This window comes from Anopheles marshallii, chromosome 3 (genome assembly GCF_943734725.1).
Source record: "Anopheles marshallii chromosome 3, idAnoMarsDA_429_01, whole genome shotgun sequence".
Classification (NCBI taxonomy): domain Eukaryota; kingdom Metazoa; phylum Arthropoda; class Insecta; order Diptera; family Culicidae; genus Anopheles; species Anopheles marshallii.
Window position 1 is genome coordinate 59,361,474 of NC_071327.1, and position 19,313 is coordinate 59,380,786.

At 45.6% G+C, this 19,313-nt stretch overlaps 1 protein-coding gene across 1 annotated transcript in view; it reads left to right on the forward strand.

The window, feature by feature from the left end:
* The first annotated feature begins 1,902 nt into the window (after positions 1 to 1,902).
* Positions 1,903 to 19,313, forward strand: part of LOC128716223 (cyclic nucleotide-gated cation channel alpha-3) — a 53,727-nt gene continuing 36,316 nt past the window's right edge. Inside the window, exons 1-2 of the mRNA XM_053811143.1 lie at positions 1,903 to 2,119; positions 16,831 to 17,019. Of these exons, the coding sequence (XP_053667118.1) occupies positions 1,903 to 2,119; positions 16,831 to 17,019 (406 nt within the window). The remainder of the gene's footprint in view (positions 2,120 to 16,830; positions 17,020 to 19,313) is intronic.

Consider the following 19,313-nt stretch of genomic DNA (forward strand, 5'->3'; position numbering starts at 1 on the left):
TAAATAAATCACTGCAAACAATTTGCAAACATTGGGGCAGATCATACCATAAGTAAGAAAGATTAAGCTTTTAGCCTGTATCAGTCCAATAATCCATGTACCGGAATGTATCATTATGTACATATTCGTAAAGGACACAGCATTTTGACTTAAAGAATGATACAAGGGATCATTTCTGCGGAATTACGGACAATGTGAGAAAATTCGATCAAATTTTAGAAATTTAAGCTAGGAAAAATTGACATTTGTCGAGCCTGGGTTAGCTACTTTCATTTGGAAAACAATCTAATTTGTTTTTCCTAGGCTTCGATTGGCTGCCATTTGTATGTGGAGCTGAAAACTAATAAGCCTGGAAACGCCAAAACGCATACAAAAAAACTGTCTTAGATTATGATTCCGGCCATTGTTTTAAGGAAAAAACCCCACGTGTACCCTAGTCTCGTTAGGAGTATTTGCCCCGCAGCTTCAGACATATTTTTTACTATCTGGCCCTATTCGTGTAAGGTGTGCCGACCCCTGCATTGGGGGGTCGTCAAAGCCAATGGTTTTGTGATATCCCGCACACCGTTTATAGCCGTGGTGTAAAGCTCCAGAATTCTTATTACAGCTTTCAGAATGTACAAGGAATGTATTCTTTCGCTTCAGATTGCTAAGCAAAATGCGATAAAACTTTTCACGCACGCTGTGCAGTTTGGTAGAGCGAACAGGAGCATAAGTATAGCATTAATTACGAAAATTATGCAATACTCCTAACAGCATACCCGTGGGTGTATGTGCAAGCGTGACTTGAGAAATAGTTTTAAACCTGCCAGTACACTTACCGACCCATTTTCGATCCCGGCGAGTCAGACAGACGTTTGGGGTGTAACTGATTTGTGCTGGCGTAACTTGGCGTAAAACTCCGCTGAGCAGATGGTTTAAAACTTTGAACAAATTTTGCTGCTTAACAATTGCTGCAGTTTGCATTATGTGCACGTTTTTTTTGGTGTAAGTTGAAGGCACACCACCAACGTCTAACGATAATGCCAACGGTTAATCGCAAAATTTATGGGCCTGTTCCTGGTGCATGGTTCGGGGCTGTGCAAACCTCACTCGAACATGCCACAGCATAATGGGAATCCATTGTGGTGTGTTTTAGGTGTCGAAACCTCGTACTCCCTTGCTCGCCGTGTGTCTCGCTCCAGCCGCTCGTACGGAGCCAATCGGTAATATTGTCGATAGGTTCACTTGCCAATATACACCCTGGCATACGCTAAATGCTCTCACAGGCACGGATTTTCGAGGCATGTTGCCAACGAAACCGGGAATCTACGGTTATGGCAATCGCGCCCCAAACTACACGGATAAACCATGTTCGAGCCAATGCCGGTAAAATGGGGATTTAGTACGCGTGGTTTGCAGATTGTATGCCCGCCGGCAACGATTTGGAGGTTAAATCTGTGGCTTTTTGGACGAACATCCGACAACGATTCCGACAAGTAGCAGGCGCTGGTACCGTGGTGCAACAGATACGGATAGAGGCCCGATAATTTACTAAATCTTGCTCGAGGTATCTCACCTTGTCGGGGAAATTGTTGCGCTTCCGTTGGCCGATGGAAGTATGCCAAAAGAAGGGAACCGCCCCCCGGGTTGTCGTTAGCTTCGACCCTTGTATGCACATTTGGAAAGTTGTGTACCGTGGCGAAAGGTATTTGTCTTGGCCGGTTGGTCGATGTCGAGCATACACGCACACACACACGGTTAGTTAGGAGCATCAGTATGCATTTGCTGTCTGACATTCATCGCTCGGCTCGGTCGTACGCTGCACATGCACTTACCATTTACGCCAGGATTAGCGCTAACAAACGGGCTTCATCACCATCTTCTTCTTTCGCCACGATTTCGTTACAGTTAGCGGCCACCATGTCAACAGCCAAACGGCTGGTGCTATCGTTAAGAGGTCGTAAAGAATCTCACGGCACCGCCGGCACCTCCTCGACCCGGCTCGTCTCCGCCAACAGCACGTCGCCCGGGCACGAGCTCGACGAAATAGCTGTGGTTTCCGTCGGAGCCGAATCCGGCCACGTATCCTACGGTAGCTTATCCCTCGGGCACACCAATGGACCTCGCTACATTCCAGGTAAGTGGGCTGTTGTTTTATCCCGTTCTATCGGCTGCAGCCCTCTCATTTCTTCCCGCCTGTCACCATTTCTCACTCACATCGGTGGACAGAATTCTCCATTGCGTTCTGCACGATTCGGATCATCAAGTTGCATGCCTTCCCGGCATCATTCTTAAGTTTTCGGTCGTCCCGATCTGAGTTGTTTCCACTAAAAAAAAAAAACCATACACACACAAAGCCATCCCATCACGTTTTAATGTTTTAATGGCACCACGCTTTACCTTCCGATGCAACCATGCAACATTCTTCACGGGCCGGGGGGAGGATAATAAGTTTTCACGTGACTTCGCCCAAAGTTCATGTCAAAGTTCGTGGATGGTTGAAACTATCCCCTAACAAAACAGCAAAAATCCTGATCGAAAATGATTGGGTTCGGGTGGGCCTGGTGGCCCCCAATAAAACCCAAAGCCTTTTGGCAACACTCTCTGTCCGACTCCCGCACTCCAGCAGTCCAGACGAGTTTTCGGGGCCATCGCTGTACCGCTGTGCGCCAAGTTGTGGGGGCCGTAAAAAGTTAAATGTCAATCAAATGGTGTGGTTGTTAGCCATTTTGCTAAATTGATGCCAATTTCGGTGCTGTTGCATCATCCTAGCGGCATTACCGGGGGTCCTGCATCCATCCGCACATCAAATCGTTGTCATTATCGTCAGCACCACCATCATCATCATCATCAGTTTGTGGAGTGAAGTGACCGTGTCAGAACGAGTCCCGATCGGTTAGCATGTTAACGGACATAGTAGTTTTTCCTTTTTTTTTGGTGATGTTCGTAGGGGTGGGGGGTGGGGTGTTGTGGGGTGGAGTTTCTGCTGCTCCATAATACTAGTCTTTTTTGTTTGCTGATGCGCTCTCTGGGGACGTGTTCTGGAAATTTTCATAGTTGCAGAAGTTTCCTGCAACCCGGGTCAGGAACCGGGTTTCTTGTATGTTATTGATGGTGTTTAGCCTGGCATTGTTTCGTGGCAGCGTACACGGCACGGCACCAACGGAACCGTCTGGGCACCGACTTGGGATTTTTATGGGCGAGTTTTTCTTATGTTTCCGATTACCATCGATGGGTTTTTTGGGCTGGAATGGGCTCGTTCGTCGGTTACCACCGCACCGCTCCCCGTGCGCCCCGTCGTCTGTCCGTGTCGATATTCGAGCTCAATTAGGCCGAATGGTCGTTAAGGACAATTGGTTTCTGCCGTTGGCGCTTTTTTGTTACCGCTCTTGTTAACGACGAAGGAGGCAAAAGCTGTGCCATGCGGTAAACACCACTTACTGTGTGCGCTTAACATGTTTGCATGGATGCCGACATTGGCTAAAGTGTTGTTCTGTGCATCCTTCTAGTAGCTGTCTTTAATAAACGATAAACGGTTTATTTGTTTACCCGAAAAGCTATTCAAATAGTTTTGCACTTGCTCAATTATTTATCAATGAATATCTCAATTAACTTGCTTAATTTTAAGTAGTTGCATACTTTGCGCTATTCAGGCCATCGTATTCGAGTGCATTTTTACATAAAATGACCATCATTTTCAATCGCGGTACGGTATATTTTTTCGTTTGTTTTTATCGCTCCGAGTGTACATTCATTAACGCTAGATGCAAACGTTTAATGGGAGGGAAAAAAAGTGAACCAAATCGAATCAAGATTCGTTTCCGTCGCCAACCGACCGGTAAAACACTCGAGCACAAAAGCCCCCATGGCGCCGGAAATATGGTTACGGACATGGAAGATTACACCTTTTCCTCGCCGGGCGCGGAAAACCCCATTATCGTTGTGCCGTGAATGGCGCAAAGTTGCATCGTTTGGCCTGGAATTAGTTGCAATTAATTTATTAAATTCATTTAACCTGTTTTTCCTGATCGTGTTTTCCCATTCCCCAGCGGAGCGACGTTGACAGCGGTCGTGTCGGTGGTTATGGTCGAAAGCTTCGGTGTCGTTCCGGTGCGTTTTCTCCCCCTCCTTTCGCGCACTATCGTCCGATCGCGTACAGCTGCTTGCGCTATGCTATTTTATGAACACCGTGCTGCCATACACAGCGAAGGTGTCAATTTTCCTTCCCAGCAAAACGGTACCAATTGCGAATGGTTGGCCGTGTCCCGTTTGACACCTGGCGATCCCTGGCGAACGTGGCGGCCACACCAACTCAAGGGTGAGCCTGATGATGTTTCTGATACCGGTTAGAGCCGTTGGATTACAACCGCACTGGGATGCCACGTTTTGATGACGACTGGAGGGCTCTCGAGCATCACGGCGCACGGGTGGTGGGGTTTTTGCGTCAAACCGACCGAAACAACTGACCAATGTTGGTCTCTTGCGTCTTATTGGCAACCAAGGGGAGGTTTGTTTGATGGGCCGTGTGGACGTTTGGGTTGGGCACGGTGCTTCACGCAAAAACGCGTGCGACACACGAGGCAATTAACTTAATTAGAGATCAGTTAGTATCTGTCAGTTGAACAGTTCATTACCTTTTATCGACCCATATTGTGGGAGACCTGGTGATGTCCCGTCAGCACCACGGACGTGTTAGTTGCACGGTGCGCTTAGTCGTTGCGGTACTTGCAAATGGGACAGTGTAGCGTTTCACTCGATTAAGATACATCATTTGCAGGGGATGAACATTCGCACCGAGCAGTGCGGGAATTGTTCGAAATAATTTCCTTCGGAATTTTAATTAAAATGATAAATAGCGCTTATGCTTCTTCGCCGTAAAGTAGGAAAAAAACCAACAAAAAAACTTGCAAAAACGATAAAATTTGATTGAAACGTAGCGAAGTTCATGCTAACTTCCCTGGAACGGTAATCGTTATTCATACCACGCAAAATATTCATTACCATTCCCCTTATGGAGCAAGGTGCTTGAAATGAGGGTACGCTTAAGACATGATTGCTCCGGCTGCGAGATAATAAGCAGAATGCAAAAACAGTTCTTTAATATAATTACACCCATTCAAGACGCTCATTTGCAACTATCGCCGAATCGCCTTCCAGAATGCGGGAGTAGCTTTTGCGCGAACTTCCAATTCAAGCTACTTGCTTCGACGGTGACTCGCTCGAACAGCTTTACTCTGGTGCTTTCTGTATGATAATACCGGGTCGGGATGAGCTTCAGTTTTGGAACAACCATTAAAACTCTTCACTCCCCACCTCCCCCCCCCCCCCCCCCCCCCCCCATAGGAAGTGGATGTTCCAATTTGTTCATAGTTTTTCGTGAAGGTTAGCCTGGGGGTGGAGTTGGGTGAATGGGTTTTAAAATAACTACCATGCGGCAACAAGCGTATTGGGAGTCTGAATTTCGAATTTGATACTGGTTGGTGGAGTATTTTTTTTTTGCTGCTCCTATATACTCCAGAGTTCCAAATGTCGCACCGATGTTGCACTGATTCCCGGTAGCGTTGTCGCCGGGACTCCGACTCCGAGGTCAGTCCGAAATGTATCCCATTACACAAAGTGAAACACGGACAGAGAACCATCGTTATCGTCAAGCTTGATCCCGTCTTGTACGCGCCTTTCACCCGCTGTCTTTCTGGGCCGGACACATTGGGACGGGTGGGGCGGTGCATGGACGATAGGAGGGTTTCGTCGCCATCGTCCCCGGTTTAGGACGGATATCTTCGACGCGCGCGAATCGTGATAGCGCGTGGGCGTAAAATTCATTAAATTTGCATAATTACACACTTTCACGGAGGAAGTCACAGTAGTCGACGGAAGTCACCAGTCTCACCTAGTAACCGGTACCGGCGGTTCTCGTCTAACCGGCTGTGTGTGGTGGGTACAGTCACGGGGCCCCGGGTACTAGGGTTGGGCAAGATTTACTGGCCCAAATACAATCCAGTGTCACAACGGGGTCGAGGGGTCGGGCTCGGTCGGGTTCTCGGCACTGGGTTATTTTTATTGCTTACCAGCGTGAAAGGCACCCCGGCACAGCGAACTTTCTGCGGGGTTGGCGCAACGCAACCGAAAAGCATTTCATTTCAGCATTTCTGCTTTTACGCGAGGGTGTCAGTTACCCGTTTAATTTTTTTTTGTTGCTTCTTTGCTTTCGCTTCTCTGCCATCGTCTTCGTCAGCCGTTATCACTGGGCAATGGAAAATCGGGACAGCGAAATGAAAACGGGAATGTTTCAACACCCGCAACATTGAGAATTTCGGAAGGGCTGTTGGACATCGGGAGAGTGCCTCACCCCTCCTTGCCCTCGCAATCCCCTCCCCTTTAGTGGAAATAAGTAGGGAAGCTGGTGTAGTATCCGTTTTCTATTTACCCTGCGGAAAATGGAAAATGTCGCAACCCTTGATGGGGCTCCCATTTTGCTGTGTACGGGCGAGGAGACGGGGATATAATGGATGGTTGGGTGCGGTTTCGGAGGTGGCCGGCTGGTAGAAAAGTGAAGGCCCGCAGGGAAAGAAATTGTTACCGTTTGCGACGATTACATCATCGTCGTCGTGCTTCGCTTCGTTTGGGCTAAAAATAGGTTCCAGTCATCGTGTCCTTCGGCACACGCTGCCGGCGTGGGTTTCCCATCCGACTGGGCTCCTCCTTGCGGGGGAACCACGGTGGGCCACGATTATGGGATATACGGAGCAGGTTCTGTTTGGTGTGTGAGCGGCAATGCAGAGGGCAGAGCTTCAGATTGGAACACAAAAATTGGGGAAGACTGCTTGCATCCGCAACCGAAAATAGGACGGAATCGCGATATTCGATCATTGTTCTATCCTTTCTAATATCGCGATTATACTTTTCTCGATTTTCTGAATGCTTCACATAGGAAATCATACTGTATTAAACATAACAGCTAAACATTTATTTCGTGTTCTGATCCAGAAGGGTGGACACAACTCTAAAACGATCGTGCTAATGTCATTCAAATGGAAGATTTTCCTTGAGGTGTGTCATCCAGTTGTGGATTAAAACGGTGTATGTACATCAGCGTGTCTCGCCCTGTTGTCAGTTCCATCATATTACAACCAACAGACGACACACCGTTGGAAGCAACCAGATATTGCTGTCATCGTTGCTTCTCTTTCATCCGACTGCTCTTCCATCGGTGAATGGAAAAGGACACCACGGCAAAAATTAACACAGTACGGCACGGTTTCCCTAAAGCAACCAGACTGAAACCGTCATATCGAGCGTCGCCCTACAGCGTGAGTTATGGTACGTTGCTTATTTTCCCCACTGTCCGATTTTGGAGTGGCCCGAGTGCGCCAAAAGAAATTAACCTCCGTGGGACCATTTTGCTCGATTCGGATGGTTCTTGTCTCGGCCCCTGTGCGCAGGGGGAAAGATCACCGTCCACAACTCCCGACCGGAGTCTTGAACTTTTGACTCCAGAGCCGGACTAGCAACGGTGTTTGCTACTTGCCACCACTGTTGAAAATGTAATTAAATTAATTAACAGTGGAAAATGAAAAGCTTCTGCTACTGCACCGTGCAGCGCACTGCGTGCTGGATCATACTGCGCTACTCGTGAAGTCGCGAAGTGCGCGACACCTAGGGGAAAAAGCGAGCAGACAAAAATACAGACACGTCGCAAAATTTTAACCGGAGCTGGTGGAAGTTAGTGAGTTTTTTTATGTTTTGTTTTTCATTGCCCTTCCCGCCCGATTCCGAATTGTTCACGCGAAAGATGGCCTCGTTGTTTGTAGCTGCTGGTGTGCTGAATTCCCTGGAGGAGGCTGATTTTTGGAGTGGCTCCTTCCATCGCGCAGTGGCGCGATAATGAGCGAGGGTAATATGAATACGGCAGTTGAATTAGGGACTGTTTTGACCAACCCCTGGCCGTAGTGGATTGGATTTCTGTAGAACTGTATAGCTGAACGGTACATGGCAATTTCGAACGTTTTCCCGTGCATGTACGCCATGGCTTTTTGAGTGATAAATTAGTTTCACGTTGTGCGCGTAGCAAATGTCAACGGGCAACAAAGGCTCCCTAGCATAAAAGAAGTGACAAACTTCAAACTTCGTTGTACTAATATACCGGTACAGATACTATCCAGTTGCGAGCACCAACATAATACACACCTTTTTAATGAGCAGAGCCACTGAAACTCGCTACCGAAGACACATTGCACTCGGTGGACTGGAGTGTATGGAACCATAAAATATCTTATCCATCATTCGCCAGTTAGGGAAACACAACATCCCCACCATTCTGATACATTTACCTGTTCTTACGTGACGGTGAAAATCCGATTCCGCTTCGAAATTCACAAACAGCTCGTCGCAGATGACGGATGACAAATGTACTACTTAATGCGGCCCTGATGCTTCAATCTCACAAAGGACATCGCCGTTGTCATCTGGTCCGGGTTCCGGGTTGGAATACATTTTCTAAATCCAGTCGATTATTCAATCTGCTGGCAAAAATGTGAACTTCTTTGTGCTGAGCCCCGGTTGGACGGTTTCGAACTAGACCGTAGACTGCGGGGTAAAACTTCCAGTGCCAAAGATCATTTCGGGCTCCATCTCAACGAGTTCTCAACCGTGGTCCAAATGCCGCTGTCAACAATCAAGTTTTAGAGACAAAGGTTTGCCGTGCTAGTAAGGCGGTATTGCTTGCTGAAACATTCATGTACGGTCTGGTAGCGCAAACAGCTAATGGTGTTGAAAAATGAACAATTTTCAACACCTTTGCTGGTCGGAGGTGTTTTTATAGGGTTACAGCTAGCTCGATTTATTCTTCCGGTGATTGCTGACACATGAACTATAAGACACAAGCGAGCGCCAAGAATCCTTTGGGGAAGCTTCAGTATCTGGAGGATATTAAAACATCTCCAGGCATCGGTTCGCATCGTCTGACACTAGGGAACGAGGACGGGCAGGGCCGGATTCTGGTGGTGAAATTTAATATTCCGATTTCCGTGGAATTTTGCCCCGGTCGGCCGTGTCTGCGTCAGCCCTTTATGGTTTGCGATGGTTGAATGATTGTTTTGGGAATATGAATATCGATCAGTTTGTGTACCGTGCGGCATCGCCACCACTCGCAATGCTTTACATGCTACCAGAATGCTTACGGGCTGCCACGTTGTTTGATGAAGTGAAATGAAGATTTAGTGGTTTTTGCGGTAAAAGCAACCGGTTTCGTCGGTGCTAGTACGTCGCTTTGCAGCGTGTTTTACAGGCGGTGCGTGGTATTTAAAGCGATCCCAGAAAACACTTTGCCCGAGACATATCATCTCACCCGTCGAGCATTGACGAAGGGGTTGAGTTATGAAATCAGGATGCCTAGTGACGGAACGGTTCCGGTGGTAAAATATTTGTTTTAATCAAGCAGCACTTAGCAAGATGTTGACAAATTCCTATACAACTATTTATGAGCTTTTAGCGATATACAAGCGAATGGTGAAAGCAAAAAAATGCGTTTCAAAAATTCATTTGTCATTCATTCGTGTGTCTAAAAGCACATCTTTATCTGCATAGTCAATTGTATTGCAGAGTAGAATTTTTAGTTCCCGGTCATTTCATGAACCCGTCACGCCCCGGTTTGGATGGGCTTAGTTTCTCCTTCCTTACGTGGCAACATCTCTTCCGACCACACCAGGCCCTTATTTTCCTATTTATTTTTATCGTTGCTGTGCTGTCGAAAGCTCTCATGGAACATAAATTGAATTCAATCGATTTTGCATAAAATATCGATCCTCGATGCTCGATGCCGATGCTGGACAAAGTTTTTGTACAAACCGATGTGTGTGCCCGATGCACGGTTTCTCGAATCCGGCGAAATTCCCGTACTCCGTTCCGTTCCGATTCACGAACATTCGGGACGTCAAAACGTCAGCACGAAATTAATATTCATGGTTGAGCTGTGTTGTATCGGTTGGCGATCTCTTTCTGCTTCCGACCGCACTCCTCTACCCGCTTTGTTTTCCCTCTCCATCGTCGTCGTCCCTTCCCCGTCCAGATTACCATTCGCCTATCATTGGCCAGGCGGGCATAAATCATTCAATTTGCAATTTTGCTTGCACACACACTAATCGTTTCTTACACATCCGCAAGCCGGCGATGATGCTGACGGGTTTGTATCTGTGGTGGCAGTGTGCAATGCAAGCAAATGTTCCCATGTTCATGTTCCTGTTGGGAATTGGCAGTTTTGCTGTGTGTAAAAACTTTAGCCTTGCCAAAATATGACTTGCCGAAAGCCGTTTGAGACAAATTTAAATACATCCGTATGTCTGTTCCCCAAAACACACACACACACACAGTCTCCCATCGGATGGGCTTGGAGAACAAAAGGGCACCGAGGGATGCAGATGGAGAGTGTTTTTTTTTTTAACCGGTGGATAAAGAAAGTCAGTTACTTCCTTACGGTTGGTCGACAGAATGTACACAGGCACCGAGCTGGAACTGATATTTTTTTTCCTTGCAGAGTGTGAAATGTGGCTTACGGTAGGTGAAAACTCATTTGAATAATTAGAAACTCACAGCAGAGGGCGTAGCAAACCTTTTCGTCAGAAAATTTCCACCTCTAACTGTCGGGTCGGTAGAGGGGGGGCAAAGAAAACAACATTTCCCGTCCAATTTGCCGAACAAACACACGAACACACCGAATGGGCACCTCAAGCAAAACACAACACATCCTCTGTTTGAGCTTCTTTTAAAGTAACCTTTTTGCACGTCCCTACCTCGTTGGAACCACTCGCCGAATGTCGCTTTTTTCTCACTTTCCGAAAGGATTTCGTTCCCGACGCAGCGGAAGCTCCGAGCCGAGCTTTACTTGTTTCACCGTGGATGAATAGCATGAAGGATGTGTAAATTATATTTCTCGATTGTTGGACGAGTGCTTTTGTTGCTTTTTTTTTTTGGCCAAGCTTTTCACCAAGAGTTTTCCTTTGTTTTGTGACGCAAGTGCTCCGGTGAACGCAGCACAATTTCGTATTCCGCGAAAATAATGCAACGGACTCAAAAGGAAAAAAAACATAAAATGTTAAATACAAAAGTAAAATCTCATGTTGAGTGCTTCAGATGAAATGGAAAAGAAAATTACGATGCGTTAAATAAGCGTACGCGTTAAGAGAAGGGACGATTTCAACATTCCTAATGTCAAAAATGGCAGTTGCTGTTGGGGTTAGCATAAAAAAGGAACAGTTAAATCCACGCGTTATTGTAGGGGAATGTAAGAGTTACAAGCAATGTTTCTGGTTTTCACTCATTTTCAAAAACTCATGCCAAATTACTAAGATTCCAACAAGTTAACGTATTTTTTTCGAGCGTTTTTGAATTTCGAGCAAGATTCATAAATCTTAAAAGTTAATAAATCGCGAAGTAATCATTCATTAATCGATGCGGCATGATGGTGTATTTGATTGCGCGTCAGTTCCACAAGCCAGGAGCGGTACAAAATCCCATCAGGACAAATCCTCCGTACGTAGGACTAACCTGCTACGGGTAAATATAGTTATTTTAGAAACTAAAAGGGCGTAAAATCGTGATTTTTTGACGATTTCTGAATCCTTGAATTCTGAGGATGAATAAATCTTTGGAGGGGATAAGTTAATCTTCTGAAATTTGTAAATCTTTGTGGAATCATAAGTCTTTTAAGTGGAAGTTTAAATTTATTTGTTTAAGGTAAAGATTCAAGGATAGAGATTTTCGTGTTAAAATTACAGTATCTTTTTCTGTACTAATTAAAGTGAAATCTTTCCGAATATACTGGAAATTAAAATTGATTGTATACAAAATTGTCTTAATAGACTTCCGATGTGGCAAAAACCTTTGCAAGTGTGTGAGTCAATTAAATCTGATTACAAATATTTTATAGAAAACTGAAGATTTTAACAACTTGAAATAAAAAATGAAGGAATGATCTCAATTTTTTACTCAATAAAAAGTATTGAAATGATCGCATCAGCACGAAATTTGTCGACTTATGCATACTTAAGATCAAGTCCGTGTAAAATATCTCACCTTTAAAGTAGTACATCTCGTACTTCATGATTATGGAATATGATATATGCTTTTGAAATATGCAAATTCTTTCGTAAAACACGTAATTTTACGTTTTTAGGTAAGGGTCATTTTTGGTAAAGAAGTAAGTATATTCCGATCTTAAAATACTTTATCACCACCATCATTGATTTAAATCAGTTAATACAACTTTAGCCATGTTTAAGCAACTGTTTCATGTTGGCTTAACGTTTTCATTGACTCAAAAAATCAACTACCCTTGCGGTGTCCTTATCGGAATGTCGTTGCAAAGGCGTAAATTTGCACCCAGTGCACCCCCTTACACGAGTATCCTCTTAACGGTGGCAGGAACCATTTTTTTCTGTAACGCGCTCCCATCCACTCTTGTTAGTACGAATCCGTGGCGCGATTGTTCAGAAGTTTTAATCAAAAGGCTCCGTGTCCCGGGCCCAAGGTAGCCCATAAAATTTACGCATTATTACCTTCGCTCGTTCACCTTGGTGTGGGACGCTTGTTAAAGGCACAGTGGTGAATTTCGTTCGATACGTTCAATTGATGGAAAAAGGGTAGTTGCCAGCCATGCTGTTGGGAAGTGTTTCGATTTGGCACTGTTTGGCGGTACCCCCAGGACGAATAAAAGAGGGAGCACTCACAGAAATGCGTTGGTTGCCTTATTTTCGTCGGGTTTTGGGCCACACAATAGCGTTATCGCCCACCTTCCTTCAAACGATCTCACGGCCCGGGGGCTTTTTTTCCGGAAACGTTTGTGAAACGGTGTGAGTTAGTGAGCCCTTTGGGGGGAATTCGTTTTGGGGTTACGTCGTACCGCTCCAACCGCCAACTCGCCCCAAAAACCAGGTGAAGGAAAGAGCCATTCATTAACTCAGCACTTCTTTTATTTAGTTTCGGCATCCCTTTGTTTCGCCGCAGACGACAGTCGCGCGGCAGTTGGTGGATGGTGGCAGGTTTGGATAGAGTTTTTTCCCCTCCTTTTTTCGCTGCGGTTGCGGTTCGCTAGTTCACATTTCACGTCTCGAACGTGATCCTCGTTGTCGGATGCTGTTACCGGATTCTTCCATCAGTGCGCTGGGAGTTTGGTCGATTGCAGTGGATGGGGTTGGCATGTTGTCACCGAAAGGATAAACGAGACCGGGGGCTTTTCGTATCGTTATTCCGGAACCGTCCCCATCGAGCCCATCGATGCCTTCAGACGTTGTGGTGGTGATGGTCTGACGCAAGACGCGCGTTGACTTTAGTGGATAAATTCTGTGCACACCTTCCCACCGAGCAAAGGACGGCAGGTGATGGGGAACGCTTTTCCCCGCCCAAAAGAAAACAGATTTTCCTTTCTGCTTCCCCTAGACGGATTCCGGGGCCAAATTTTGGAACCTTTTTAACCCTCCTGCTTGGGTGTTTGGGAGAAATATTTTCGATTTCCTTCCCTACCCGTCACGTACACCATTCTGCCGGAAGTTCCTTAGCCCTTCGGGTTGATCGCACGTAAGAAACATACTGAATATTGGATTTATTTTTTTTTTTTGCTTCTCTTTGATGCGGTTGCCCTTGAGCGCGGCTCAAGCATCCATCGAGCATGTGAGTGCGTGCGCGTTTGTTTGTTTGTTGTTTGTTCTGACGCCAGGCTGGTATATTGGGCTGTTTTGATATCGCTTACAGCACAACCCCACAGAAAGATGCCATCCAGCTCTTGTGGTGTATTTGTTGAGTGAACTTAATCAGAACGCTCGAAAGGAAACATCTTTTACTATTCTGTATCTCTCTCGTCCCGCACAGGTACCATTGAGCGAAGAGGGTGTCTTAAGGTTTGATTAGGAACGATAGCGTGTATAAGAGCGATAGAGAGATAAAAGAAACTCCGCAGAATAATCCGTTGAGGCGGCGACCGTAGTGCGTCAGTACTGGCTGCATTTCGGGTGCGGAAGCTTGGTGGCTTGAACGACAAATGAAATTAAAAAGAAACATAGCAAAGAAAAAAAAAGTCGGTAACAATGAGCAAAATGCAGAGGAAATGTGGCAAAAAGTTTCAAATCCCCTGCTCGTCACTGTGGGAGAATGCAAAATTAAATTCTAAATTTGTCAAGATCAAGGGAAGCCCTTAAATAATTCCCTGCTGGGGCTTTTGCTGAATTAGCTCCACTGTGTACATTTTGCGTTCGTCGTACGGTGAAACTGTTGCAAAACTAGGACGATACCAGCCACTTCCCAGTACGGTTGTACAAGTACTCGACCCAGCCGTTCGTCCGTACGAGGCCGCCCAGTACCGCCCGAGCAGAAGGATGGCTTCCTCCAAACAAACCCCGTGACGTGTAAGGTAGGCGGGAAGCGGGAAGGCATGGCAGCCAAAGTCCGAAAGCTGCTGACTTTAATAATTGCTCCCGCTTTCAACGCCCCACCCGCGGTCCCCGCGCAGCAACAGCAGCAGCAACATCCCTCCGGGATCATATTGACGTGAAGCTACACTTCAAAGTTTCTCATCGCGCGAACTTTGGTCCCGTCCAACGCAAGGGCCGATCGGAACGGAACGGACGTATGGGCGTGTGGTGCCGAGCGAAATATCACGCCGCTCGGGACCGATAGGGTGGAAAATTGTAGCAGCTGAACTTAAATTGAATAAGAAGACCAGCACGCTACGTCACTCCCGGGCAAGAACGGTGCTGCCGGGCTGCTTGTGTGTGAGGGAAACCGTTGAGATTTAACTGTCGTTTGCTGTTGATGACGGTTTGACGCTAACAAAGAGAGCGAAACGGGCAGGAACCGATCGACCAATCGGTTATTTGGCGTTACGCGCGCGTGCCAAATCCTCTGCAGCTGCACCAGCTCCGTACCGTTGGTTGGGGGGTTGCTTAGGTATGGAACGGTTGCGGTTGCTTTCGACCCGGGGATGTTACTCGGGTTCGGTCAAATATATGCCAAAGCTAGCCAATATTTGAACTAGCTTTCCATTTTTTAAGCTCCAACCGAAAAAAAGATACCGATTCGGAAGTGAACGCAGAGTTCCGTGCGTGTGTGTGTGTGCTTTGATGTTCGCTCTGCGGAAGAAAAGGGTTTTCACAAAGGGCACGAACGTTACCTTCGCTGATGATGCGAGATTGAAGGCGACGTCGATCTTGATCGACGGGATGGTTTTAGTTTTGTAAATATCATCGATGACCTTTGACAGCGGGTGGATTTCGTGGAAAACCCGGAAGCACACCCTCGCCGATTGGCAATTTTGGGGTTCGAGGATTGGAAATGGATAAATTCCGATGTGTCAACAATAATCTTGCTGGTTGATGGTGTTTATTTTACGCTGACGTGCAGCTTTGTACACTTTTCGCCAGTATCGGGAAAAATGGGAACCTACTTATAGTTTAGCATTTTACTAAACTTTTTCATATTAAAGAATGTAATCTTATGCTCGCCATCTTGTCTGTGGCTCTAAGTAGCTAAAAGCACAATTTATGTTTTATAAAACTTACAATTTCATTCAAACATCATCTTCCTGGCAGTTTTTTTTTTTTGCAGTTTCCGTTCACGCTCAACCGTTACACAGATGCTCAAACGGTCGTTTAGTCCTACGATAACAGCAAGAAGACATTTGCTGAATGCCAATTTAACGGCAAATTGGCTCTCTGAAGGCCAGTTTCCTGGCCGGCAGTTGTTTTGGTCGCCTTTTTACTTCTCTTTAAAAAAAATAGCCAAAAGTTTTGCTCCTCGTTTCCGGGCGTTGAAACGGGATCGATTAATCGGCGGAACTTAATAGCCCCCGCAAAGCAAGAAAAACAACGGCCCGGCACGATGCTGGGTGGAAAATCGGGCAACAAAAATAAAAAAAAGGAAAAACTAAACCCACCGAACCTTTTGCACACGGTTGTGTTTCGTTTCCTTAATGGTTGCAAGTTGTTTTCCTTCTTCCGGCCAAAAGTTTGGGTCTGGCTTTTGTGGATGCCGGGATGAAAGAAAATGTTTCCGAATTAACATTTCTCAATTAGCATTCGCAAAACATTCGGCTGTAGGTTGAAATGTTTTCTGTCCTGTGTGTTTCTTGTTTTTTTTTTTTTTTTGTGCTGCTAATGGCTAATTATACATCTTTTATTTTCGTTTCTTTTGTAAAACATTAACCTGCCTTTGGTTGCCCGCGTCGCATGGGAATCATTGCCGAGTGCGTTACCAGAAAAAGAAGTTCATTTGCACCCTCTTACCAATGCGTTCCTGGTTTGGTTGGGATATGGATACTGCGGACGCTATTGAGTGTTTACGTTGTGAAAATTAAATATGTATTTTTTAAACAATGTTTTCATCAGTCTTTTGGACGCTGGCATTTTTAAACTAGTAGTAGTAGATAATAATTTATTATGAATTTAAGTTGATTGTTTATGTAGATACAAGTTTCTTCATTTATCAAACACAAACACCTCTTGATCTTCATATTTTTTTCAATCCTAAAACATAGCGTAGATTAATTGTGCATAGGGATTTCTAATAAGGTTGTGAAATATTTTCCTCATATTTCCACAATTTTTTGTCTTCGATAAACGGGCCAAACCCATAGCTTTCCGAGCATAAACAGTTCATGTAGAACAACAATTTCCATCATTCATCCGTCCATCGTAATGTACACTTGCGTCCTGTTTTTTGTTCGACCGTCATCATCTATTCATGCATTGCTCCGTTCCTAGGTGCATCGTTCTGTGTTCTGTTCAACTGCAGCACGTCCTCACGGTGTCGGCCACCGGCACACCAGTCGCCGTCACACTTACGCTTCTTCTTTTCCCATTCTAGATGATGACGGGAATGCTAGTTTTGACAGCACGAAACTGTCGAGACATCACTCGCACTCTCTCAACGGTACGGACGCGGCAATAATGCACCTAGCGCCGCCACCGCTCGAAGCCGTCGGATCCGATTTCAATACCATTCAATCGTCCGCGGACCATAACCGAAACTCTGTGAGCCGTCAAAGTCTCATGGGTAAGCTTCGGCACACTGTTTGTTGTGTTTTTTTTTTCGTGGGACGCGCGGGATGTTGTTGTAGGTTGAGTTTTGTTGTCGTTCTCTTTTTTGTTTACTTGATCGGGAAGTTATGTGATGCTCCAGTCAAGTAGATCTGTTTTTTCGTTGATGTTGCTTGCCGATTTGTACTTTAACCATGAGTCCATGGTCATGTCGCAGCTGCGACTGAGTAGAGAAAAGCATGTTGCACCTGCGTTTTGACCATCATTAATTGTGACTGCTGCCAATAATAAAATAGCGTGATGATTTGTTAACATTCAGGAAGTTAATTCACGTAATGGAATAGACGAACTTGGCAAGAATTTTTCCAAACAAAAAGTCTTCCTACTGCAGCACGTAGCGCAACATATTTTTAGACATCAAAGAATACAAAGTTCAAATTGTTAGGAAATGTGTTGGGTAAAAGGGAGTATTCATTTGGAATTGAAGTTCCTTGATGTCTATTACCAAGTCCATCACCCTTTTCAAAATGATACATCCAAATTCCTGAAAACCCTTTGCGTCATTGTCGCCTGAATGCCCTGTGTCCTGTCACACATGGTTGTCCTACCTATCGTCTATCAATGTGGTTTACGCTCATGAAACATCACCATAACACTTTCATTTAACTCATATCTTCGCACCGTTAAGAGTGGAAAGTGCCTTTAATGGTTGCGAAACCATCACATCCTCCCGCGCCTGTCTGGCCATCGTACAAAGCGGAACGGGCTTCCCGGTACGGTTGTGACTTCTTGTCACTCGAATAGCATGATCGTTACCATCGCCACCATCGTAATCATCGTTCCCATCGTTTCCGTTCCGGGAGAACCGGGTTGTTTGGGGTGCGTTCGATGTGTGTCTTTGTGTATCTGCATACGCTGAGTTATTTCTGGTTATGTCTCATCAGCAACGCAAACCCCGTACACAACCTGACACGGTGGCGTTTGCACACTTCACATCCTTCCTTGTCACACACACACACCCGGAACAATCTCGGGACGTCACTGGCAGAAGCACATACACCACGATATTACCGAAACTGGGCAATAGAGAGCAACCTATCAGAAACGATAAATTGGAATACATTATCATCCTTAAAACCATGCTCCGTTCGATAAATGTTATCTTTCGTGTGCAGGCGTACCATATCATTAGAACGGTGTGCAGTTAGACATTTGGCGACGGCAAGTGTAGACGGCTGCTGTCTTTTGCCGGACTGCTTCGGCTACTCAGTTTGGCATCCGGAAACTGGTGCCGAAAACAGTGCCAATTAGCGATAAAGACCGGATGTTGTTGATGTTCGTGTGTGTCGCTGATAAATTTGCGTCTTAAGTTTTAATCGACTGATGTATGGCGTGCAAAAGTATATGCGTCCCCCGCAAGATGGGAAAGATTATGAATTTATACAGTTTTTTTTTTTCTGGCGTGTTTCTAACCAATAAGGCTTAAAGTATGTCCAGAAGCTTCAACCAAATAAATAACATTTTTACCAGTGAGATTTGCGTATATATAGACGTCCCTTCAACTTATCTACCGCTATAATCTCGCAATGTAATGTAAGCTACTCTCGCGATGTACCATTTTCAACCTGCGATAAGACAGCGGTGAAAAATTCTCACACACAAACGCATTAAGTTTACTACATGTCCCAAGAGATGAAAAAACACACACACACACACAGACACGCAAAATCCGATCTAGAAGGTTTTGCGTTCGAGACCCCGGGGCTATAAAAAATAAAACAGCAGCACTATGTACGCCACGGATCAAACCCGACGGACGGCAATCAAACCCCGGGCGAACGAGATCCCTCTTTGGGGTACCCTCGCGGTCACTCATAAAGATACGCTGCGCGTACCAGGAAATACAAAATCCTCCTTTGTTTCGGTGGTGATTGAGGCATGAGAATTGCGAAGTAAGGCGACGGGGAAAAAAAAATCCTTCCCTCCCCAAAATTCACGGAAGCAGCTAATGTATTTCCTTTCTTTTTTTTTCCGTTTTGGCGACGAAATTCGCATAGCACTACAGCGACTGGTGACTCCTTTATCTGCTTCATGGCTGCCGCCTTGGCACGTGGGGCTCTTGGAGTCTTGGGAGTGTGGTTCAAATTAAAGGCAGAGAAGGGCCGCAAGGCCCTTTTGTGCCACGATGTTAGGCGGTTAGTGAGGGTGGAGATTTAGGTCGCTCGTAAAAATGACACCCACCGTTACACCGCCTTTCCGTTGTCTGCTAATCTGGTAATGATGAGCTACGAGCATGGTCATGAAGAAACT